This window comes from Neofelis nebulosa, chromosome 7, assembly GCF_028018385.1.
Source record: "Neofelis nebulosa isolate mNeoNeb1 chromosome 7, mNeoNeb1.pri, whole genome shotgun sequence".
NCBI classification, from domain to species: Eukaryota; Metazoa; Chordata; class Mammalia; order Carnivora; family Felidae; genus Neofelis; species Neofelis nebulosa.
The window spans coordinates 147,835,962-147,858,440 of NC_080788.1; the positions used below are offsets into that span (position 1 = coordinate 147,835,962).

Here is a 22,479-nt window from a genome sequence, read left to right on the forward strand (position 1 = left end):
GTGTCCTTGGCTGGGCCAACCCCGGCTGTTAATTCAGCGTCTGGCCAGCGGCCAGCCCTCTGCCATCAGCTCCGGTGGCCTGGACCTGGACGCCTCTGATGGGCCTGCTTGTTTACGGGCCTGTGTCTGGAGCCTGCGAGCTGCTGGCAGTTACCCAGTGACCCGCGGGGCCCAGCCCTGCTTGCGGGACGCCCAGGGGTGCAGGATGGGCGGTGTCTCCCCGGTGGGCCCTGTGGTCGTCCTCCGCCGGGATGGGCCGGGGGTGCCGCCGTGTGCGTTCGCTGCCCGCAGACCGGGCCCCTCCCGTGTTGCTCCCGACAGAGACCCACCCCCGCCCCCCCAAGCCCGACCCCGCGAAGAGCGTGTCCGGCGTGCTCAGCGGCCTGACCCCTGCCAAGTCGGCCCCCGTCATCAACAACGGCTCCCCCACCATCTTGGGCAAGAGGAGCTACGAGCAGCACAACGGGGTGGACGGTGAGTCCCCGGCGGGGCGGCCGGCGCGGCCTGCCGGCCCTGGGGTGCCCGGCCCCGCCCCCGCCGCACCCCTGCGTGCTGACCGTGTTCTCTCTCCCTCTCTCTCCCGTCGCCGGGCGCTGGCAGGCAACATGAAGAAGCGCCTCTTGATGCCCAGTAGGGGTAAGGCCCGGGGCGGCCGCGGCGCGGCTGCCGTGCTCTCGCGTGCATGGTGCACGGCGGGCGGCTCAGGGCACGCCCGCGGGGCAGTCCACGTGGGCTGGGCCGCACCCCGCTCCCCGTGCTCCTCCCGACTCGCCCAGACGCCGCCTCCCGCCCCGGGGCCTCTGGCTGGTGGGCCGTCCCCTCCCTCCCGGCCCGGTGCCCGGTCAGTGGACTGTCCTCTCGTGTGGCCCTGGCGCCCCCGCCGCCTGCCTGTACTGTCTGCCATCGCGCTGTGACCGCCCGCATGCCGTCAGCCTCAGCTCGCGTGGCTGCCCGTGCTGTGCCTACGACCCTCTTGTGCGCCCTGCCCGTTGGGGGTGGGGGGGGGGGTGGGGGGGGCTTTGGGACCCTGGCCTCCCCAGTGGGGCAGATAGGACCGAGCTGTGGGCTGCACGTGGTCCGCACGGCACAGGGAGGTGCCCCCAAGGGAAGGGGTCCCAGAGCCGAGGCAGCGACACGCTCTCCGAGTGGGGTGGGACACCCAGGGGAAGGGGACTGAGGTCGGCGGAGGGGGGGGTGCGGGGCGGGAGGGGCAGGTGATTTGAGACCCTGCCACCACAAGCACCCAGGTTGGCGGTGCCTGGGGGAGCAGGCCCCTGGGTTGTCCGGGCCCGTCTGTGGTCGCTCCCCCAGTGACTCGGGGCCTTGCTTTGCTCCCTTAGCTGGGCAGGGGGCACCCACCGTCTCTTCGGCTGCTCCCAAAGAAGGTGCTAGGAGAGGGGTGGCCACGGTGGCAGGGAGGGGCCGCTGGGCCCTGGAGGGTTGGCCCTCAGCAGGATCCGTGTGGGAGGGAGGCAGAGGGGGGCCAGGAGGGGCGATCTTGGGAGGATTGGGGTCTCGGCGTGGGCACTCCACACTGTGGGCCGGCAAGCGTGGTCATGCCCGGAGCCCTCGCACAGGCTCAGGACCGACGAGCTCTTCTCGGGGTGCTGGGCCAGGCATGGGGAGCTGTGGGTGGCAGCAGGCGGCGCCCATCCAGCCCGGCCTTGTCCTTGCCTCTCGGCCGCGTCAGGAGCCCCGGCAGGCGCGTCCTGTGGGGTCAGCCGGTGGCTCTGGTGCCAGCTCCTGCCCTTGCACTCCCTGTGGCCTGCCCTGGGTCCCCGGTGCCCCTGCCGTCACTCCTGGCCCGCCCACCCTTCTCTCGGCGGCCAGCCCCCACCCCGTGCTCGTCTCCGCAGTGGGGGCTGGCCGGCTTGCTCGCTGCTAGATACCCCGTGAATGAGCTCATTCCACAGAAGTCAGCGGGCGTCTTTGGGGCTTCCTTTTTAAAAAGCGCTTCGCGAGCAGGGTGGATAAAGTTAATTACTTCTATCGGTTTATCCAAATCGGTGTGCTTCTGTGTCTCCCTCAGTCTTAGCATGTGGTGGTGTGGTCGGGGGTGCCCCCTGCCCAGGAGACCACAGGCTGGCCACCTGAGGCACCACCGGGCAGCCTAGGCCCAGGGGCATTGCCAGACTGTTGGGCAGGCGTGAGCTGAGCTCTGGGCCAGGGCCTGGACTCGGGTGCCCTTGGGGCCTTAACTCACTAACCCAGCCCACCAGGCACATGCGCTCTGCACCCACCGCCCGCGGCCCCCGGCAGCGCACACGCTCATTGTCTAACTAACGCTAACCGTGTGTTCTCTTCCCTCTGCACCCATCGCTCTGATAGGCACTTACCTGGGTAAGTAGTGCTGGGTCTCGGGGCTGCAGGCCACGTGCCGGAGCCCCTCCCTCTGCCCTGCCTAGGGCCCCCCCAGCGAGGAGGGGGCTTGCAGGGGGGCGGGCCGGGCAGCCGCTCGGGAAATGGACCTTGGCCAAGAAGCATATCTGGGAAGAGCTGGTTCTGGGGGGCCTCTGGCAGGACTCGCTCACACACGGGCACGCTCACGTCCGTGTGCACGCTCACTGGCACGGGTGGAGCAGGGGAGACAGTGGCAGGCCTGGGCTCACCCGGCTTCTCTGCCCAGGTCTTCACCGGCATGCATTCGCGAGTCGGGAGCCTCGCGTGCCCGTGGCAGGGGTCTGGGGGACCGTGACCTAAGACGGTGACTTCTCCAAGTCACGGGCCGAGGCCTGCAGCCCCAGACCCTCAGCCCGTGGGGTGGAAGCGCCTGTGTCCTGGCCACTGCTAGAAGCTCCCATCTGCTCCTCCAGGGCAGCTAGCCCCAGGGTCGGCGAGGGATGCTTGGAGCCCCTGGGGAAGAAGCCCAGTGGGGCCCGAGGAGAGGCCGCCTTGGAGAGGGGGTCCTGGTGCCGCTGTGTTTATCGCCGTGCTAGGCGTTGCCTGGCTGCCGTGTAAACCAGGCTCCCACCGTCTTGGCCCCATCCAGGGCAGGCAGCCCGCGTGTCAGGGACTGTGCCGTCAGAACCGAGACTCCTGGCCTTCCGCCTAGAGCCCAAGCCAGTGCCGCCCTCACTGGCTGGGCCAGAGGTGGCCCTCAGAGCCCCCAAGAGCTGTGGGATCGTGTGGGGGATGCTTGGGCTAGGCTGGGACCATGGGAGGACGTGGCCCCAGGTTTCCCGCCCTTTGGCTGAGGGGGCTCACGTTCTCTTCTCCCCGTTGTCAGGTCTGGCGAACCACGGGCAGACCAGGCACATGGTAAGAGCAAGGCCGGGCCCCAGCGGGACCCCTGCCCCTGCCCCCGCCCCCGTCCCCGCCCTGGCAGGACCCCCCGCCCCAGTGCGCAAGCACAACGTGTGTCCGCGCACGGCTCCCTGGGCTGGTGGCGGGGAGGCCTGGGTGGCCCTGTCAGGCCCTGTGTCAGGAGCATCAGGGAGGCTCAGCGGGACCGGGAGGGGGCCGGCTCCAGGGTGCCCCTGGCCCTCAGTGGGTCCCCTGCCTGCCCAGAGGGCCAGGCCTACATGCCTCCTGCTGGGACTGCTGCCTTGGGGGTTTCGCGGTGCAGCGTGGAGGCCCCCAGGGCGTCGTCCTCAGGCCTCCCCTTGCCACAGGGACCAAGCCGGAACCTCCTGCTCAATGGGAAGTCCTACCCCACCAAAGTGCGCCTGATCCGGGGGGGCTCCCTGCCCCCTGTCAAGCGGCGGAGGATGAACTGGATCGATGCTCCTGACGATGTGTTCTACATGGCCACCGAGGAAACCAGGTGCAGGCCTCCCCGAGGCTGGCAGCGTGGGGGGGTCCAGGGGACCTCCCTGAGGCTGGGAGGGGGCCGGGTTGCCTCCCCAAGGGTGGCGGAGTGGGGCATCCAGGGGGGCCTCCCTGGAGGCTAGGGGGGCAGGGGGCCTCCGCTCCCTGGTCACCTGCTGGTGTCGCTGCGTTCACAGGAAGATCCGCAAGCTGCTATCGTCCTCGGAGACCAAGCGTGCCGCCCGTAGGCCCTACAAGCCCATCGCCCTGCGCCAGAGCCAGGCCCTGCCCCTGCGGCCGCCCCCACCGGCCCCTGTCAATGACGAGCCCATCGTCATCGAGGACTAGGTGCCCCGCTGCCCGGCGAGGCCACTCCGACCACAGCCCGCACCCCCGCCCGCCCACCCCTGCCCGGTTTTGGTAGTGCTCCCCTCCCGCCCCCTCCCCTGCAGAGAAACTGCTCCTCCGGGCGCCTCGGGGGCAAGTGCCCTTTCACTTACTCCCAGAAAGCCCGGGAGTCGTTTTTAGCTTTGTGTTTACTTTTTGGCCGGAGCGGAGCTGAGGAGCCGCCCGGGAGCCCGCACCACCCTGTGGGCCTCGCGTGCGGCCGCAAGTTTTGTTGTGTTCTGTTGAAGGTGCCATTTTAAATTTTATTTTTATTACTTTTTTTGTAGATGAACTTAAGCTCTGTAAACTTACATCTGGAATGTTAGGATCGGCATGGCCAGCGGCCGCCGAGCTGCCTGGTGGGGTTGGCCCCTGGTCTTTTCAAGTAATTTTCATATTAAAAAAAAACAAAGAAAAAAAAAGTTATAAAAAGAAAAAACCAACTGGCCCTTCTCGTGTCTTTTGTCCCCTGTCCCTCTCCTTGCCTTGAGCCTTGGGGCTGTCCTGTCCCCCCCAGCACCCCAGGGCAGAGCTCACTTACCAGGGTTGGGTCAAGGGTGGCCTGGCAGTGTGCCAGGCAGGTGGGTACCTCAAGGCCAGAGATACCGTCCATAGGCAGGAGGACCCTTGAGAAAAAGCCCCAGTGAGCAGCATGTGACCCCTGGCCTTCCTGGCCTCCAGGCTGGGCTGGGGTTTTGTCCTTCCCTCACCTCTACCCCCACACCTGTCTCCTGCAGGGCCTGGCCCAGTGACCCCCTGTTTCCCATGGAGGAGCTGAGACCCCCCCCCGCCCCCCCCCCCCCGCCCACCTCCCCTCCTGCCACAACCATGTCTGGCTGAGGCAGGGAGTGGCCTGGACCTGGCCTTGGACCCAGACTGGCAGGTGCCTGGCTCCCGTGGCCGAATGGCTCCCCTCCCAGCAGGGCAAGCCAGCACGGCTGGGTCAGGCCAGCCCACCGCCCTCTCCTGGCAGAGCCCTGCCCCAGCTGTCTGAGGATTTCTGCCCAGACCTGCAGGGTCAGCCCCCAGCAGGTGTGGAGTTTTCCAGAGTGAGAATTTGCTCAGATTTCAGCAAGTACGTTGTTTTCAGAAATTCTACCTCTGGCCGTTCCTTGGCACCCACCTTTGCAGGCCAGCAAGACAGGTGCAAGCCGTCTAACCACTGAGGAGAGGGGTCTGGGGCGGGGGGGGGGGGGGGGGGGGAACACCTCTCTGCCACCCCAGCTGGCCCGGAGAAGGGTGAGTTGGGCCCTCCCAGGGCGGGGCTCCCACCTCCTTCCTCCCGGAGCCCCGCCTCCTGCTCTCCCAGCCCTGCTGTGACAGGGTGCACATCTCAGCCAGGAATTCAAATAGAAACTGCTTGTGCTCCCCCGCGGGAGACAGATAAGGGAGTCCTGGCTGCCCACCTCGAGCCCGTGATGGGGCCCCGTAAGGTGACAGGCCGGGGTGTCGAAGAAGTGGCCCCACCCAGCCACTTCAATCCGCGGCCTGGCGCCCCTGCCCTGCCCGCTCCGAGACTGAGGTGTGGCATTTCTGGCGGGCGCCAAGCTGACAAAACTGAGCTTCCTGGGAGCCTCTTCCCAACCTGGGGGTCTGAGGAAGGGGCAGAGAGCTTCCTGAGGCCCCCTTCCCTCCTCCTCAGACGGGGGGGGGGGGGGGGGGGGGGGAGGGGGGGGGAGGGGGCATTTCAGGCGAGCAGGAGTCGTCCCCATGGGGGCCCCGGCCTGCACACCTCCAAGCCCCCTGTCCTTCCCGGGCTTCCTGCCACCTACCACCGAGCCCAGCCCCGGGGTCCCCACAGCAGAGCCAAGATGTCCCCCGGGTGCTATTTGCCAACGTCGCCAGGACACCGTGCCACTGTGGCCCCGGGGGAGGGACCTGCGCTCACGCCTGGCTGGCTAGCTGCTTTCCTGGACACCCGCTGTCCTCATCCATCCCACTGCCCGGTCCCTGCCCCCATCTGTAGCCTTCTGTGGTCTCAGAGGTGGACACTGCTGTTCAGTGTCCATCGATCCAGAATAACCCCGTCACATCAGGGAGCCTCCAGTCAGGCCCAGGACTGCAGTTGGGTGCGGGGCACCTGTCCCCCAACCTGGCCCCCCCCCCCTCCGTCCCTGGGGTGTCTGGCCAGTTCCAACATAGTTTCCTTTGCTATGCCTCCTCACTCTCCAGGCAGGGCTGGGCCCTGGGCCCCTCCCACGCAGCCTCCTTACAGAAGACACCTGATACCTGATGCTGAGCCTCAGCAAGCAGGGGGCCGTGAATGCCTGACCTGTGGGGAGCCCCATCGCGGGCCACCCTATCAGGAGGAGGACCGAGGAGGCCTCCCCACCCCCCTTGCCTGCCTTGCCTGGCAAGAGGCCAGAGTCAGGGTGCAGACGGGAAGGGGGCTGGTCAGGCTGGTCAGTCAGGCTTGGGACCACATGTTTCTAGGCTGCTGTCCTCACAGTAACAGCAGTGGATAGAGTGTGAGTGCAGGGCATGGCGGGGGGGAGGGGGGTGCAGGAGCTGGCCAAGGCAGGACTGCCATGAAAGTCCAGGTTCTGGAGGGCCTGGTTCTAAGGGCCATGGGACACTGGCTTGCTCACTCCTCTAGTGTGCAAATATGCCTGGCACCAGGGGCCCGGCGGGTGCATCCGGCAGAGCTTGAAAGGGGGTGGGGGTGGGGAGGCAGACCTTGGTGTCCAGCACAGAACCTCCAAGATACACGGTGGGGGGCCCAGGGGCCTGGAGGGAGCTGCCCAGACTGGACGGGGTCATTTGGGCTTGGGGTTCTGTCCATTTGCCAGGCTGGAGGCCCAGGGAAGGGCTTATTGGGAGGTAGAGCCCCAAGGGAGGAGACCAGGGGGTCCTCCTGGGCCCCACGGGACGGGTAGGACCCGGACGGGTAGGACCGGGTTTTTCAGACTCCACGATGGGGGCAGGGAGGGTTGGGAGGGATCAGGCAGGCCCCTGTTGGGAGGGGGACCTTCAGGGGATCCCTAGCTCGCCGGGTTTGGGGCCAGGAGGCTGGAGGTCAGAGGCCCCTGGGCACGGAGCTAGTGGCCCCAGAGGAGGGATGCGGGAGGCATCCTGCAGCGGTGGTGGGGGCGCAGGCGGATGGCAGTGCCAGCCCGCTGGGCACCTGCACGGAGAGCACGCCGGAGGGGGGGGGGGGTCACCCCTCTTCTCTCCCATTTCTACTGCCCCTGGGTGGAGAGCATGGGGAGAGTGCCTCCCAAGCCGGCAGCACGCCCAGGTCCCCTGCTGCCCGGCGCCCTCCCCCTCTTTCGCTTCCAGCAGTTTCTCTCCCGCTGTTTTTGGAAGCGTCGGGCGCCCTGCCTTCCACCCACTGAGCTTCAGCACCGTCGACGGTGTCAGGCGGGGGCGGGCGGCGGGGCAGGACCAGGGCCCGGCCAGGTGGCCGCGCCCCGCGGGGGAGCCGGCTCCGATCCCGCCGCGCGGCCATCGCTATAGAAACCGAGCAACAAAGGGACTCGGGGCGGGGGGCGCGCGGCGGGGTGGGTGGGGTCCTCCGGGGGCGGGAGGGGGGGAGCACCCGGCGCCGAGGGCCGCCGTCCGTCTGCGTGTCCGGGGGCCGGCCTTCCGGGCCGAGGCCCTAAACAGCCAGGAATGCCCCCGAGCCGAGGGGGCTACGGACCCCCGCCCGCCCCGCCCCGCCCCGCCCCTGCCCCGGCGTTGCCATGGACACGAGCGAGGCACCGGCGTCGGGGCGCCGGGCGGGTCTGGCCGCCCTCGCGGCCCCGGCAGGTGCGCCCCCGCCCCCGCGGCGCCCCCCGCCGACCCGGGGAGCGGGCTCCCGAGGCCCCGCCCCGGCCGCGGAGCCAATGGGTGCGCGGGCAGCCGGCGGGCGGGGCGGGGCGGCGGCGCGGTGGCGGCGGCGCGGAGAGGGCGCGGGCTGAGGGCCGACGGGCGCACGGACCATGGCCTCCAAGTGTCCCAAGTGCGACAAGACGGTGTACTTCGGTGAGTGCTGGGCCGGACCAGCGCCCGCCGCACTTCGCGGTCAGCCCCGGGCTGCGCGCCCCGCCTCGGGATGCGCGGCCCCGGGATGCGCGGCCCCGAGGCCGGCTAGGCGCGCTGCCCACGCGGGTGCGGCCGGAGGGCGGAGCTGGACGAGGTGGGGGCAGCCACGCCCGAACCCCGCAGCGGCCGGTGGGCCCCGCGGGAGTGCGTGAACCTCCCAGGATGAGGCCGGGCTGTGGGGGGACGTTCGGGGTTCGCGGGCGCCGAGTGGGGCGGGGTCGGGGTCGGCGGGGCGCACGCTCTGGGAGCCTCCCGTGCGCTCCTGCCTTTCACGGCCCTTCCCGTGGACACGTGGCTGGCCCCCAGCAGTGACCACCCCCCAGCCTCCACCTCGACCTCTGACCACAGCGGGCCCGGGTCAGATATGGGCTCTGTCTGGACTCGGTCCACGCGGGGGCGACCTTGGCCTCCCAACTCCTGCGTGTCCCAACGTGCTCCCTCCCTTGGCGCGAGTTCCCTCAGGACTTTGCTGCGGGTGAGGTGGGATGACAAACGGGTCCCCACAAGCATGAGAGGACACTGGAGCCCAGGTGGCCAAGTGCCCCTGCCTCCTCAAGGTCAGAAGAGCCCTAGACGGGAGGGTGTGGCGGGTCTCTGCCAGGATGGCCCCCCAGGGTATGCGGCAGCCCCTGGCGCTCACCCACTCTCTGGCGATCACACCCGCCTGTCTGGCTTACTCAGCCACTCTCTCTTCTCTTGGCTGATCCTGTCCCGACTTTGCCAGGGTGGCAAAGTCCCTGCCCCCGGATCCTTCCACTAACACCCTCCTGGAGCCACAGACAGGGGGCCCTTCCCTGGTCATTGTGGGGACAGTGGTCGGGGTCTGGAATGTGGACAGGCCAAGGTGAAGGAAGCCACTTGGCTTCCCTGCTGAGGGAGGTGGATGGTTGTTTGCTCTTCCCAGAGGGGAGGGACCGGATTTGGCCTGGAGTGCTTCTGGCCTGGCTGGGAGCCCAGGGGCTTCCGGCCGACTCCCCAGTAGCTGGCCCAGTCCTCCATCCCCATCCCAGAGGGGGGGGGGGCTCATCCCCGTAAGGCTCACGGTGGGGGACAGCCCTGGGGTCCTCCTGCCAGGCCCGCTGCCCACTACTTGGCCCCGACCAGGCCAGCTCAGGGCTCTCCAGGGCTGGGGCAGACAGTTCTGTGGACAGCCGCGGAAGCGTCTCTGCCTGCCTGCCTGGGCGGTCACTGGCTCCCAGCAGAAAACAAAGGCTGCTCAGACCCGCCTGGCTTCTGTCCTGGGCGGGAGGCGCTGGTGGAAGGAGGGGGGCCTTTGGCCTGGGATCCTGCCCATCCCCCAGTCAGGCACCCCACCCCACCCCTGCCCCAGCAGCCCACACCCTTGAGCAGAGTGAAACCTGGGCCAGGACACCCCAGAGTGGCCTCAGAATGCTTTGCCTTTGTGTCCTTAACAATGGTGCCGCCCGTGGGGAGCCCGGTCCCTTCCATGCCAAGAGACCCGATCAATTCTGTCTTCCCAACGGGGTTGGCAGTATGTGGCCATCTCCCCGCCCAGTGGGGTCTGAGGGTCATTCCCCTGCCCCCGCATAGCCATATGCTAGTGCTGGCCCGTGCGGCGTGGCTTTGGCAGCCCTGAGTGCAGCTGCCACGGCCGCTGCTGGCCAGCGGGAGGACTGGGAGAGGGTGCCGGGCTGGCTTGGCACCCGACTGCCCCAGCATGGACACGGGAGGGGTGGCTGGCCAGCCTGTCCCAGCATCCTCGGGTAGAGTGGCCGTAGGGATCAAAGCCCCAGCTGCCTCCAGGAAGGGGTGGGTGTGGGTGGCGGTCCAGCAGGTCCTGCCAGGGCTATGGGGAGCCAGCACCCAGGGCCCCAAACCTGGGCCACCAGCAGCAGCACCCATGGACCTCTGGGTGTGGGGAGTGACCCGGCCGGGCCCTCTCTCTCCACTCTGCCAGGGCCCTGGGGGAGGCCTGGCCTGCACAGCAACCTCGCTGCGAGGGGGCCAAAAGATCCGCTGGTTGGGGCTTGGCCAGTGTGGCAGGGGCCCAGTCCGCCTGACCTCCGCCCCCGCCTCCCCCCCCCCCATGCTTCTGCTCAGACCCCTTCCCTTCCCTTCCCTTCCCTTCCCTTCCCTTCCCTTCCCTTCCCTTCCCTTCCCTTCCCTTCGGAATTCCGGCTTGGCTCCAGCCTTTCTTCCTGCCCTCTCCTCCACCACCCTTTTCCTGCCGTGCTCTCCTGGGGAGGCCCCCCACACTTCCGGCCTTTAGGAGGTGGCCCAGTGGGCAGGGGGTGGGGTGGGGGTGACTGGGCCCTTACAGCTGGTCTCTGACCTTGAGTGTGGAAGCAGCAGCTGGAGGCAGGCCTTATCATGGGGAAACCAAATATAGACAGGTAGGCATTCTGTCCCATGGGGTGCAGGGGGCACGGCACAGCCATGGAGGGTCCACAGCCGCGGAGGGTCCGGAGGCTGGGGCTGTCCCCTCCGCAGGGGGCTCTGCCCACCCCTTCAGGGCCCAATTGGGAGCGTTCAGGAGTCTGTGAGGGATGGAAGGTGTATGAGTGTGAGGCCAGTGTTTGAGGGAGGGGCAGGTGCGTCATTGAGAGGGTTCACAGGGGTGTGAGGGTGACCGAGAGAGACCCAGCAGGGGCTCTGAGGGGCAGAAGGTGGTTCCGGCGTGTGGTGGGGGCTTGGAGGTTCCTTGTGGGGCTGGAGGGAGGGCTGAGGAGTCTGCCCACACCAGGTCCCTGGGCGCTGGCCCTGACCTCCTGTCCTGCCCCCAGCTGAGAAGGTGAGCTCTCTGGGCAAGGACTGGCACAAGTTCTGTCTCAAGTGTGAGCGCTGCAGCAAGACACTGACCCCCGGGGGCCACGCTGAGGTGAGCCCCCTTTCCCGGGGCAGGGCGGGGGTGGGAGGCAAGCCTGGGCCGTGGGCGGGTGCCAGCCCTCACGCCACACCCCTCTGCCTAGCATGACGGGAGGCCGTTCTGCCACAAGCCCTGCTATGCCACGCTGTTCGGACCCAAAGGTGAGCTTGGGTCCCCGCCCCCGGCCTGGGAACCGTTCTGGCCCCGGAAGGGGCGTCCGGTGTGCCTCCTGGACCCGGCACAGACTTGGGCCCGGAAGACACCAGCAGCCCCGGGGTCCCCTGGCCCCCTTCTCCCCTTGCCCATTCCGGACCCTCCCCCGACAGTCTCTTCCGTCCTGGTGATTCCAGCGTCCCCCACGCCCCTCCCAGAAGTCTGCCCCAGCCGGCTGGCACCCTCTGGGAGAGGTGGGGGGGGGGGGGTCCCGACCCCACAGAGTGGGCTGTGGGGGCTGGGGGTGGGCGAGGCCGCTCACCCTACAGTGTCTGCCACTCCGCAGGGGTGAATATCGGAGGGGCCGGCTCCTACATCTACGAGAAACCCTCGGCCGAGGGCCCCCAGGTCACCGGCCCCATCGAGGTGCCCGTGGTCCGGGCTGAGGAGCGCAAGGCCAGCGGCCCCCCCAGGGGGCCCAGCAAAGGTGGGCTGGGCTCCGTGTCCGGGTGGAGGGGTGTCCCAGCGGCCAGGCCGTGCCCTGCCCTGACTCCTCCTTCCCTCAGCCTCCAGTGTCACCACGTTCACGGGGGAGCCCAACGTGTGTCCTCGCTGCAACAAGAGGGTCTACTTTGGTGAGTGAGAGCGCTGGCAGCAGCCTCTGGGGGGTGCCCGAGGAGGGCCCCTCAGCATCACCGTCTGTCTCCCCTCCCAGCCGAGAAGGTGACCTCTCTGGGCAAGGACTGGCACCGCCCGTGCCTGCGCTGTGAGCGCTGTGGGAAGACGCTAACTCCAGGCGGGCACGCGGAGGTGAGGGGGTAGGGCCTGCGGAGGTGGGGGGCGGGTTTGCGGAGGAGGGGGGGCGGGCCTGCGGAGGTGGGGGGGCGGGCCTGCGGAGGAGGGGGGGCGGGCCTGCGGAGGTGGGGGGGCGGGCCTGCGGAGGTGGGGGGGCGGGTTTGCGGAGGAGGGGGGGGCGGGCCTGCGGAGGTGGGGGGCGGGTTTGCGGAGGAGGGGGGGGCGGGCCTGCGGAGGAGGGGGGGCGGGTTTGCGGAGGAGGGGGGGCGGGTTTGCGGAGGAGGGGGGGCGGGCCTGCGGAGGAGGGGGGGCGGGTTTGCGGAGGAGGGGGGGCGGGCCTGCGGAGGTGGGGGGGCGGGTTTGCGGAGGAGGGGGGCGGGCCTGCGGAGGAGAGGGGGCGGGTTTGCGGAGGGGGGGCGGGCCTGCGGAGAAGAGGGGGCGAGCCTGCGGAGGTGGGGGTCGGGCCTGCGGAGGTGGGCGGCACATGGAGGTGACACCCTCCGGGGTGGCCTGGGGGTGGGGTTGGGGGTGAGCCAGCGGTGGGTGCTATCCCCCGGTGGCCAGAGTGGAGGCCTACGGGTGCACGGATGCTCCCAGGCATCCGCACTGCCGTCCCCCCCCCATCCGTCAGGTGAGTGGAACCTGGCATGGCTTTGGGGTCCTTGAAGGCTGTAAGGGAGGGCGGGGTGTGTGGACAACGAGGAAGCCAGGTGGGGGTGTGGGGAGAGGAGCGCAGAAACCTCAGCTCTGTCCCTGTTCTGCACCCAGCATGATGGCCAGCCCTACTGCCACAAGCCCTGCTACGGAATACTCTTTGGACCGAAAGGTGAGAGCCGCCAGGAGGGCTGGGATTCTGGTGCCCTCCTCCCCACTCCTCCCTACCGCCTTTGTGCCCTTTTCTGCAGGAGTGAATACCGGAGCCGTGGGCAGCTACATCTATGACAGAGACCCAGAGGGCAAAGCTCAGCCCTAGGGATGCAGGCCGTCCAAGGAGCCGGGGCCTTCTCCTCTGCCGGCCCTGCTCCAGAGCCTACTGCTTGGCCCTATGGGGGAGAGCGGCCAGCCGTCCGGTCCTCCCCCTGCACGTCCAGGGCCCGGGTGTTGTGCGGGAGGAGGCCCGCCTGCCTATCCCCGTTTCTCTCCCCTGCCCGTGGTCCCACGCGGCCCCGCGTGTCTCCTGGCCCTCCGTGGGTCTGTCTGAGGTGGGCGTCCCGCTCTCCCCCTCCTACTGCCCCAGGCCTGCCTCACAGTGTTATTTCTGCTCCCCTCGCCGGTGACGCTGCCACGCCCTTCACGGTGTTCCCAGGGCGGACCCAGGGCGTCCCTGCCAGGAGCCCTCTGCCCATCGCCCCCACCGCCTTGCAGTGCTTGCCTGACACCCTCACGCGGCTCACATGTAACTGCTGAGATTGCCGTCAATAAAGGTTTGAGGATTGGGGGACCCTGCCGTGCCTCTGTTGGGGGATGGACGTACGTTGGGACTGTAACCCCTTGTCCCATCCACAGACGGTCCCCACACCCGCGGGCTGGCTTCTGGTGGGAGTGGGGTCCTAGTCCCAAGGCTGGTAGGGGCGGGCGGGGAGGCAGGCAGCTCCATTGTGGACCGTGGTGCCAGCACCGAGGTGGAAAAGGCGGCTGAGACAGGGACCAGAGCAGGTGGAGGTGGGAGCATGGGAAGCATCCTGGGTTTGGGGTCCTGGTCCCCAGAAATGTCAGCAGTGGGCATTAGAGCCAGGAGATGCCTCCATCCATCAGGGCGGGGTCTGCCTTGGGACAGAGAGCCAAGGGCATGGCACATGGGGGAAAGGGGGCAGGTGATGGGAGCACGGTCCTCTCTAGGAGTGCAGGGGCTGGGGAGTAGGCAGAGGCAAGGTGGGCCTTCAGGACCCAGCCTGGAAGTGCGGTGGCTTGGATGGGGAAGGGGTGTGGTCAGCATCAGTGGGGGCCAAGGGACAGAACGGGGGCAGTCTGAAGGCCAGGGCTTGAGGGCTTGAGTCCCCCTGTTTGGGTGCTCCTTCCCAGCCGGTGTCCCTGTGTCCGGGTTTGCAGTGAGAGTGGAGTCACTCCTGGCCTCCCCAGGCAGCCCAGTCTCTGCCCTTTGAACCTGTCAGGAGCCCTCCCTCCGGTCTTCCTTTTTCCGCCGCTTCTGGACAGCCCAGCAGAGGGCGCACCTTCTGTTCCACTCCAGGCTCGGGCGGAAACTAGGCCGATCTACCCTGACCTGCCCCTAGCACCGCAGCCCCAGAAGCTTTGCCCTCCTCAAAGCCGGGGCATCTGGGCCCATGTGCCCTGCACCCCAGGACCAGCTCTCTGTGCCTCAACCCTTGGCACAGGGCCCCTCCCCGGCTCTCCCTCCAGTCCACCAGCTCAGACACAGTTGAGCCTGCGTGCATGCCATAGCCATTGTCCTTGGAGCGACCATGCGTGTCCCTGGGGGAGGATCAGCCGGCTCGGGTGTCCAGCGATGCCAGGCCGTCCCATCGCACTGTGGGCAGCAGTGTCTCCTCTCACCTGGCTAGCCCTGGAATGCAGCCAGAGTGTGCAGGGCAGGTGGCCTGGGGGGGGGGGGGAGGGGCCGCTGGAGCAGGCACCCCAGGGGCAGCCAGTGTCCCCCCCCCACCCCCCCAGGGCAGAGCAAGTACCACCGGGGCACTGGTGCAAACTGGGCGGAAGGCCCCCACCTGCCCCAGGCTGTGGCTCCATGGTTGGGGGGACCTTTGGGGGAGAATCCAGACTTTCTGAGCAGCACACGCTCGCCCTGGCTGCGGTGTCCGATGGGAAATTCCTGCCCTCTGCCGGGCGGGGAGCTGCTAAGGGCGCAACTTGGGCCCTCCCTCGGGAGCCTCCAGTGGAAACTATGTGGGGAGGAGAGGGGGTGGGCGGCGCGCCGTTTCCCCAAACCCGGGGCGGAGGGGGCTCTGGGTGGGTGAAAGCCCGCCTGGCAGCGCGGGGGCGAGGGTGCCGGGACCGCCTCGGGGAAGGTCGACTGCGGCCCGCCTTGGGACGCAGCGGCCCCCAGCTCCCGGGGCCGGCCGGGAAAGCGCGTCCCATTTCCTGCGGGCGGAGCAGGACTCGCCGCCTTGTTTGTTTCCAAGGGGTTGCCATGGAAACCGGGCGGTGCCGCTACCACTGGTCTCCGCGCGCGTCGCTAGGCGCGTCGTTGTGACAACGGTGTGACAGCGGTGCCCCCGCGCGGCCGCGGCCTTCTCGATGGCACCGGCTCCAGGAAGCCCCCCAGCAAGTCAGGTGCCTCCTCCGTCGTCCACGGCCCCGGACGCTCCCGCAAGATGCGGGAGAGGCGGCAATGGGCCTGTGTGCCGGGGTGTGCCGCCTTCTCCACTTCCCCTTGCCTGACCTCCACCGCCGCCGCCCCGCCCTCCATTCGGTGCCGGCCAGGGAGGCGGCCCTGAGATGCCATCTAACAGCCTCCTTCCCCGTCCAGAGCCCAGGGCTGCACGTGGCGCGGGGGCCTCCTTCCCCACCCTCCTCCCCAGCTGCACCCCACCTCCTGCCAGTCCAGTCTTCCCCGGCTTGGGAAGGCTAGGCCCCTGCAAGGTCGCATGCCTTCCACCCCCTACGTGGGCCAGTGTGGCCCTGGCTGCTGTCACCAGGCAGGCATCCCGGGGTGGGGCCAGGGGCGGGGGGCTGCTCTGCCTGCACCTCCCTCTGTCCCCACTTCGCTGAGGTCCAGACCCTAGGTTCCCATGTCCTGGATGCCCAGCACCTCTCCCTCCAGGCCCCGCCCAGCTTCCCCCCTGGGTCAGTGACCCCCAGCATCAGCCCTAGGCAGCCCCCTTCCCCTGCTAGAGGCTCCCTGAGAACCCCACCCAGCCCAGGCCAGCCTCCCTGAATTTCTTAGGACTGGCGGAGGGGGGACTGACTCCCTCCCATCCCTGGGTCCAAGCAGCAGCTCACTGACCACCAGCTGTGGCTCCAGGGGCTGAGTGTCAAGAAATCAGCAAGGGCCGATGACCCTGGCTCTGGGCTGCTGGGGGCTGGGCCAGGTGAAGACTGGCGGGGGACCAGGGCAGCCAGGTGTGGACAGCACATTTTCCCAGGGCTTGGCTGCCCTCTGGCAGTGGGGAGGAGGGGCTCGGCCGGCTGCCGGACCTGAGAGGCTGGAATTTGAGGCGGTTCTGCATTGTCTTTGGCTCCCGGACATAGATTCTTGCAACAAGGCTCAGCCTTCGGGGGAAGGGAGGGTCACCCCATCTGTCCAGACTGTCGACTCCAGGTAGGGCTGACTGAGGGAGCTCAAGGCCACGTGTGCCCCCCATCCTCTCTGCGTGCCGCCTCTGCTTCCAGGAGAGGAGGACAGGAGCTGCCCTCTCACCTGGTCTGGGGGGTCCTGGGTGGACAGGAGCCAAGTCCTGGGAAAGTGCAGTGTCTGATCCCTTCTCTTGCCTCGGGGCAAGGAAGGTCCCTCGAAGGCCCAGCAGGCCCACTCTGGGGCAGAACCTCAGAGCAGACTGGGGGGTCCCGGGGGACAAGCTGCTGAAAATAGGCCCTGGGAACGTCTGAGTGTCCGTGACTCAGCTGAGCCTGGGGGAGGGGGGGGAGACCCTGGAGAGGGAGCCAGCAGTTGCCCTGGGGCATTTGGCCCTTCAGCCCTAGGAAGGGACATCCTTGTCCATATTGAGGAAGGGGCCTGGAGGCCAGGGCACGGGGTGGGGGCTTCAAGGATGGTGGGGGGAGGCCAGAGCAAGTGCCACAGAAAACAGCGGGAGAGAGTGCAGGGGTGCTGTCCAGCTTGAGGGGCAGAGCTTTCCCAGTGGGAGAGGGTGGCTGGCCCCAGGCAGGGACTCCGCAGTGGTCACTGGCTCTCAGGTGCCTGGAGCCCAGCACTGCTGTGGAGGTACCTCGGGGCCCTCTTGGGAATCGTCCTGCAGGGCAACGTCCCTCCTTGGTTCCCATCTGGGTCCCCGGCCAAGCTAGGGTGGTGCATGAACAGCCAAGGGCATGGGGGTGTGCAGACAGAAGGGTGAACATGGCCTCAGCTGATGCACCCAGAGCCCCACAGCCGCCTCCCACAGGTCTTTGGGCCCCGGGGTGCCCTCATGCTGTCCCTGTGCCAGGCAGGATGTTGTGGGCACAGAGGCAGCCTGGGGCAAGTGGCTGGGTTGCTCTGTGTTCCCGTCCTGGCCACTCTGTCCCTCATGCTCCAGACACAGCCCCTGTGCCTGCTGGTAGCACTAGGGGGCAAAGTGGGGGAAGGCTACACCTTGGGGTGTATTAGGGGGCTTACTGTGTCCTCCATTTGTTTGGGAAACAAATGCAAACAGCACCCCCAAAACACTGGGGCAAGGGGTAGGCGGCTGAGCAAGGCAGATTTGGGTCTGGAAGTGGCCCCCGGGCCAGGTCGGTGCCCCTCGCCCACAGGTGCCCCCTGAGCCAGGTGAGCTGGTGGAAGTGGGATGTCTCGCACCTGGTGGGGCCCAGGTCTCCGGCGAGCTGTCAGGGCCCTGACCCGTACCCAGCCGAGCCTCAGACGGAGGCTGAGGTGCAGACTCTGGGGGGAGGCACGATCTCCTCCAGGAGGTGTGGGCTGCAGCTGGTGCGGGGCTCCCATCCCCTCAGGTGGGCAAGATGGGTAGGGAGCCCAAGGGAATTGGAGGAGCATTGCCAGCCCGTGGCTGAAGATTTGAGAGGGTTCCAGCGAGCGCGCGCGCGCGTGTGTGTGTGTGTGTGTGTGTGTCTGATGTCTGGAAAAACTGCTGTGTACCAGTTAGAGGGCGAGGCACATGGCCCTTGGCTACTTTTGGCATTCCCCCCCCCCCCCCGCCCCCGCCCCCGCAGCCCTGTGACCATGGCAACAGGAAATAACAGCAGAGAAAGCTAGCCGGAACCTCACCACCCCAGGGGTGGTACTGTCTCAGGCTCCCCCATGGTGGGAGGGGCTGGAGTCACAGCGTGCGGGTGGGGGGCATCCCAGGCGTGTGGGTGGACAGGTGGGCAGAGCTGGCTCCTGGCCCCACCTGCCTGGAGCCGTAAGGTGGTGCCGTGGGCCGGACAGAAACCTGGGGAGGCACCTGGGGTACCCGGACAAATGCACTCACACAGCGATGCCCGTGGGCACCAGGACAGAGGTGGGTGCTTCCGGGCTCCCTGTGGGGCTCACTGCACCCCTCTAGCACATCACCCTGGCAGGGGTGGAGGCAGCCCTGCCCTGGAGCCCCAGGCCTCCACCCAGCACATGCCGCACATCCACGCAGGGCAGTCTTCTCAGGAAGCTGCTGGTGCTACGAGCAACATGTGTGTGACCAGAGCCCCATGACGCACTGTGACAGCCCCCCCCCCCCGCCCCCCAACCAGTGGGCCTCGGGCCCTTCCGCAGCCCCTGCCTCTCTGGGCCTCTTTGGCCTGTCTACATTTCTGTCCCCTGCTGTGTGTGTTTCTGTGCGCTCATCCCCCCCCCCCTCCACCCTTGCTCTTCCCCATCCCGGCCTCTTTCCAGATCCCGGAGCCAGGAGATGAGGGAAGTCAGGATCCACCCTAGTGACCCTATCTGTCTGCAGCAGCATCTGGGGCAGGCCAGGGAGACACCAAAGGATGGGATGGGGGGGTGGAGGAGGTCGGGCTGGTGGCCTTACCTCTGGAAACCGTGCCCAAGTGCCCCAGCGCTGGGCAGGGAGGGCCACGGGCCCAGACGTGGCAGTGAGTGTGGAGGCTTCAAGGCTGGAGCAGGCCAGCCTCGATGGGTGGGAGTCCGGGGCTCCGGTGGTGCGTGGTGTGCACCCCCACTCCTGGGGGCAGCAGACAGCCAGCCGCTGAGGGTTTAGCGATGTGGTGCAAGCCTTGCAGGCCCCAGGGCTCCCAGAGTCCCAGCCAGGGGCAGAACTGTGGTCTCAGAAAGGGGGGTCTCAGGGAGGAGGGGGTGACGCAGGGAAGCATGAGGGGCAGGACGTGAGGGTGTGGGAGCTAGTGTGCCCTACTCACCGAGGGCTCACTCTGGAGGTGGCCTCTGTGGCCCTGCATCCCTGGCCGCTGCCACTCTTACCCCAAGCCAGGCCTCTTTTGGGGGGCAGAGGGTGGGCCCTGTGGGGGTGCGGGTGGGGGCACCCATGGTTTCCCTCCTCCCTCCCAGTGCCAGGCCGGAGGCCTATGGTGGGGAGGTGGGCTTCAGGGAGGGTGAGGTTGGAGTGGCTGAGTGCCTGTGGGGAGGCCAGGAGCCCCTGGGTCCTGTCAGAGGATGGTCTCCAGCACCTTCCAAGAAGATGGGGCCTGGAGAGGCCCAGGGTGGTTTGGTGTTGAGAGATGGGTGTGTCAGCAGATGAGGAGGAGGGTGGAAGCCTAAGGGAGGGACATGGGCAACCCGGAGAAAGGGAGGAAGGGTGGGGCGCTGGGGGGGCCAAGGCGGGGAGGGGGCCGCGGCGCTGGGGGGCCAAGGGGCTGGGGCCTCGACAGGGGGCTGGGGCTTAGCTGAGGAGCCAAGAAACTGGGTGTGGCCGGGGGAGGATCCGCTGAGCAGGCAGAGGGGACAGGCCCCCTTCCCCCGCCCCCAGCAGAGAGGACTGTGGCCAGGGTGCCAGTGGCCAGGAGGGAATGGCCTAGCGGGCAGGGACTTCCTAAGGGGACATGGAGGCCGGGACCCCAGCCAGGCTGAAGCCTAGGTCTGGGCTGAAAGGCGGCTGGGAGACCCCCACCAGCCCCCTGGACACTTCCCACTCCCAGGGTGGGTGGAGTAGGACGGTCTCCACCTGGCACCGGCCCGCACTTGCCCTGGGCGTAGGACTTGAACCACTCCCGTCGTGCGCTCTCGTGCTCTTCCCGCAGAGATAAGGAGCCCTTCCGGCAGAGATGCCCTGTGCGTGGCCGCGCCCACCCCCGCGCTCACACTGGTCACTGTTACCGCGGAGGGGAGGGAGGGGACGTCCCGTCTCGAAGTCCCCTCTTCCAAATTTCCCGGGCTGCTGTCCAATGGACTTCCCAGGCAGCGGCGGGGGTGGAGGGCTCGCAGAGGCCGGGATGTCCCTTGGGGGTGGGGGGCTGGGGAGGGGTGGGCGTCCTAGCTCCGCGTGTGATGAAGGCCGGAGGGGAGATTCACGGGGGGAGGGGCTACAAGGCTGAGACGTCGCTGGTCCCCAACCCTCTGTCTGGGAGAGGGTCGGGTCAAAGTGTGTGGGGGGAAGGAAGTCCGCACACGCTGGTTTGCATCTATCTGCATGTTATCGGTGACTCCCTGGATCCCAGCTATCTGGGGCTCGGAGGACTGGTGTCGGAGGACTGGGGACAGGGGCTGGGCCGCTGGGGGGCCGGGGCTTCCTGGCCCTGGGGCGCCCCTTCCCTAGATCCTGGACCCTGGGCAAGGGGCGGGGCAGTAGCCCCCGGAGGAGCCCCGCCCCTTCAGCGCAGCCCCAGGGATCCCGTGCGCTCCTTGAACCGCCCCCCTACCCCGTCGTCGGTTAGGCCTGATGCTGCCTGAAGGCGGGGGTGGACCAGATGACCTTTCTTGGCTGGTTCGCCTGGAATCCAAGTCCGCGGGTCCAAATCCTGGACTCAGGGGGCGGGGCTCGAGGGGCAGGTCCCAAAGGGGCGGGGTCTTGGGGTCCCTGAAAGGCGCACACCCCGCGGGACCCACCCAGTCCGGCTCTCCTGTCTGCTCCTGACCGGTCGTTCACGCCTGACCCCTTGCCGCCATGCCCAAGTGCCCCAAGTGCGACAAGGAAGTGTACTTTGGTGAGCGCACCCCTCCCGCCCCCCGCCCCGGCCCACTCCCGGCCGGGACCGCGGTGCACCCAGGGACTTCGAACAGGGCTTCTCCGGAGGGCTGGGCGCGCTGGGGACCCTGGGGCAGCGTGCCGGGAGCCGACACTTCAGCCCTGCCGGCGACGGCTTGGGTATGCGGATCAGGACCCCCGTGTGGGGTGGCCCGAGGTCTCTGCTGATTCGGCGTCTCTGGCCCGCTCTCTTTCCTTCGGTCCCGCTGGGTCTCCCCGATTCTGGGTTCCCCCTTCTCTGGGTCTCCCTGACTCTGGGACTCCCCGTCGCTGGATCTCCCCAACTGTCCCGTTCCCCCTCGGCGCGCCCTGGGCGGGGACCGCGCCGCCAAGGAAGAAACGCTGCGCTCTGGCCGCCCCTCCCATAGCTAAGTAGAAACAGACGCGGAAACCGGCGCCCGGGGCGCGATCCCGGGCGCGCTCACACCCCGGGTGCCGCCTCCCTGCCCCGCGCCCCGGGGCCCACCCAGGAGAGAGGCGGGAGGAAGTGGGAAGGGTCTCCCCCGCCTTCGCCCCGGAGAAGGGCGCCTGCAGGCCCCATCTCCGACCACCCCCGCAGGTCACCCAGGCCCCCCACCCTGGCCCTGGAGGCTTCTTCCTGCAGCTCCACGCAGCGCCCCCTGCCGTTTGTTTGGCTGGACACGCCTAGGGCACTGGGGGTGCCCCTCCCCACCCACGGGCACGGAGGCCAGCTGAGACCCTGGGTGGGCCACCAGGCGGGCTGGGTGAGACCATGAGCAGAAGGAGCTGGAGAAGGCTGTTACTTTAGGCCGTTATGTTAGCAGCCGGGTGTGCCCTGCGGCCCCAGAGCAATGTCTTACAGTAGGGGAGGGGTGTATGTACCTCTGCAGCTGAACGGGTGACCTCTCTGGGGAAGGACTGGCACCGGCCTTGCCTGAAGTGTGAGAAATGCGGAAAGACGCTGACATCGGGGGGCCACGCTGAGGTAGGTGGGGCCCGGAGGGCAGTGGCGGGCGCAGGGTGAGGGGTGACAGCCCCTCATGGCCCTTGTCTTTGCAGCATGAAGGCAAGCCCTACTGCAACCACCCCTGCTACGCCGCCATGTTCGGGCCCAAAGGTACGCTTCCTACGCATGGCCCCTGAGCTGCCTTCCGCCTCCCCCCAGCCTCCCCAGCACCTCCCCCCCCCCCGCCCCCGCCCCCCAACCTGGTAACCTGCCTACTCTTTTCTCTGCAGGCTTTGGGCGGGGTGGCGCTGAGAGTCACACTTTCAAATAAACCCAGGTACACCCCCATCCCCCAGCGCAGACCCTCAGGCCTTCGGGATGGTCCCTGCACCCCCGGGTGAGGCCTGACTGCTCACTGGACCTGCACTCACTTCTGTCCTCTGACCTCTCTGCGCAGGTGGTGGAAACGCTGTCCCTGGCTGTCCACTGGGCCACTGCCCTTCCAGGCCGATTCCAGGCCTTATCCCCAGGCACCCGGGGCTCTCCTGTAGTCTCCCTTGCCCTCAATAAAGCTGAGCACTCAGAAGCCCTGCCTCTGTGTGTGTGTGTGTGTGTGTGTGTGTGTGTGTGTGTGTGTACATGCCCGCAGAGTGCACTGACAGGGTGACAGGGGGATGGTTCAAGGGAGCCGCCGCTGGGGGTTCTGACTCCTGGCCCTGCCAGGAGCCCTGCTCTTCCTGCTGTGCTGTTCGCCGGGGCTGCCACAAGGCTGAAGCTTCCTCTGCAAGGCAGGTGGCTGGCCACCCTGGAAGGCCCCGTGGTGGCTCAGCTCCCCAGCTCCCAGGCCCCCTAATGCCCCCTCGGTTCAGGGATGGGGCTAAGGGTGGGTCAACAGGTCAGCGGGAACATGAGGCCTGGTA

The 22,479-nt window shown here is 68.0% G+C and overlaps 3 protein-coding genes across 10 annotated transcripts in view; all 3 read left to right on the forward strand.

The window, feature by feature from the left end:
- MTA1 (metastasis associated 1) overlaps nucleotides 1–4,577 on the forward strand; it is a 35,198-nt gene extending 30,621 nt beyond the window's left edge. For 2 of the 6 annotated variants that reach the window (XM_058740507.1, XM_058740510.1), the window contains 6 exons: nucleotides 322–474; nucleotides 601–636; nucleotides 2,329–2,340; nucleotides 3,227–3,258; nucleotides 3,612–3,763; nucleotides 3,945–4,577. In XM_058740507.1, the coding sequence (XP_058596490.1) occupies nucleotides 322–474; nucleotides 601–636; nucleotides 2,329–2,340; nucleotides 3,227–3,258; nucleotides 3,612–3,763; nucleotides 3,945–4,095 (536 nt within the window). In that variant the 3' untranslated portion in view covers nucleotides 4,096–4,577. The remainder of the gene's footprint in view (nucleotides 1–321; nucleotides 475–600; nucleotides 637–2,328; nucleotides 2,341–3,226; nucleotides 3,259–3,611; nucleotides 3,764–3,944) is intronic. The other 4 variants (XM_058740508.1, XM_058740511.1, XM_058740509.1 and 1 more) reach the window with 2 other exon arrangements.
- Nucleotides 4,578–7,966: 3,389 nt separating this feature from the next.
- CRIP2 (cysteine rich protein 2) lies at nucleotides 7,967–13,376 on the forward strand. Of its 2 annotated transcripts, none has more exons than XM_058740534.1 (8): nucleotides 7,967–8,100; nucleotides 10,905–10,999; nucleotides 11,091–11,148; nucleotides 11,487–11,627; nucleotides 11,707–11,775; nucleotides 11,856–11,950; nucleotides 12,704–12,761; nucleotides 12,841–13,376. In XM_058740534.1, the coding sequence occupies exons 1-8, from the start codon at nucleotides 8,058–8,060 to the stop codon at nucleotides 12,906–12,908; spliced, it is 627 nt and encodes a 208-aa protein (XP_058596517.1). In that variant the 5' UTR covers nucleotides 7,967–8,057; the 3' UTR covers nucleotides 12,909–13,376. The 2 variants fall into 2 exon arrangements, with proteins under 2 accessions (XP_058596517.1, XP_058596516.1); XM_058740533.1 differs by lacking the exon at nucleotides 7,967–8,100 and adding an exon at nucleotides 8,427–8,717.
- A 7,083-nt stretch (nucleotides 13,377–20,459) lies between these two features.
- Nucleotides 20,460–22,145, forward strand: CRIP1 (cysteine rich protein 1). 2 transcript variants are annotated; one of them, XM_058740537.1, is made up of 5 exons: nucleotides 20,460–20,611; nucleotides 21,504–21,598; nucleotides 21,673–21,730; nucleotides 21,850–21,896; nucleotides 22,017–22,145. In XM_058740537.1, the coding sequence occupies exons 1-4, from the start codon at nucleotides 20,572–20,574 to the stop codon at nucleotides 21,888–21,890; spliced, it is 234 nt and encodes a 77-aa protein (XP_058596520.1). In that variant the 5' UTR covers nucleotides 20,460–20,571; the 3' UTR covers nucleotides 21,891–21,896; nucleotides 22,017–22,145. The 2 variants fall into 2 exon arrangements, with proteins under 2 accessions (XP_058596520.1, XP_058596519.1); XM_058740536.1 differs by having other exon boundaries at nucleotides 21,850–22,145.
- Nucleotides 22,146–22,479: the final 334 nt, after the last annotated feature.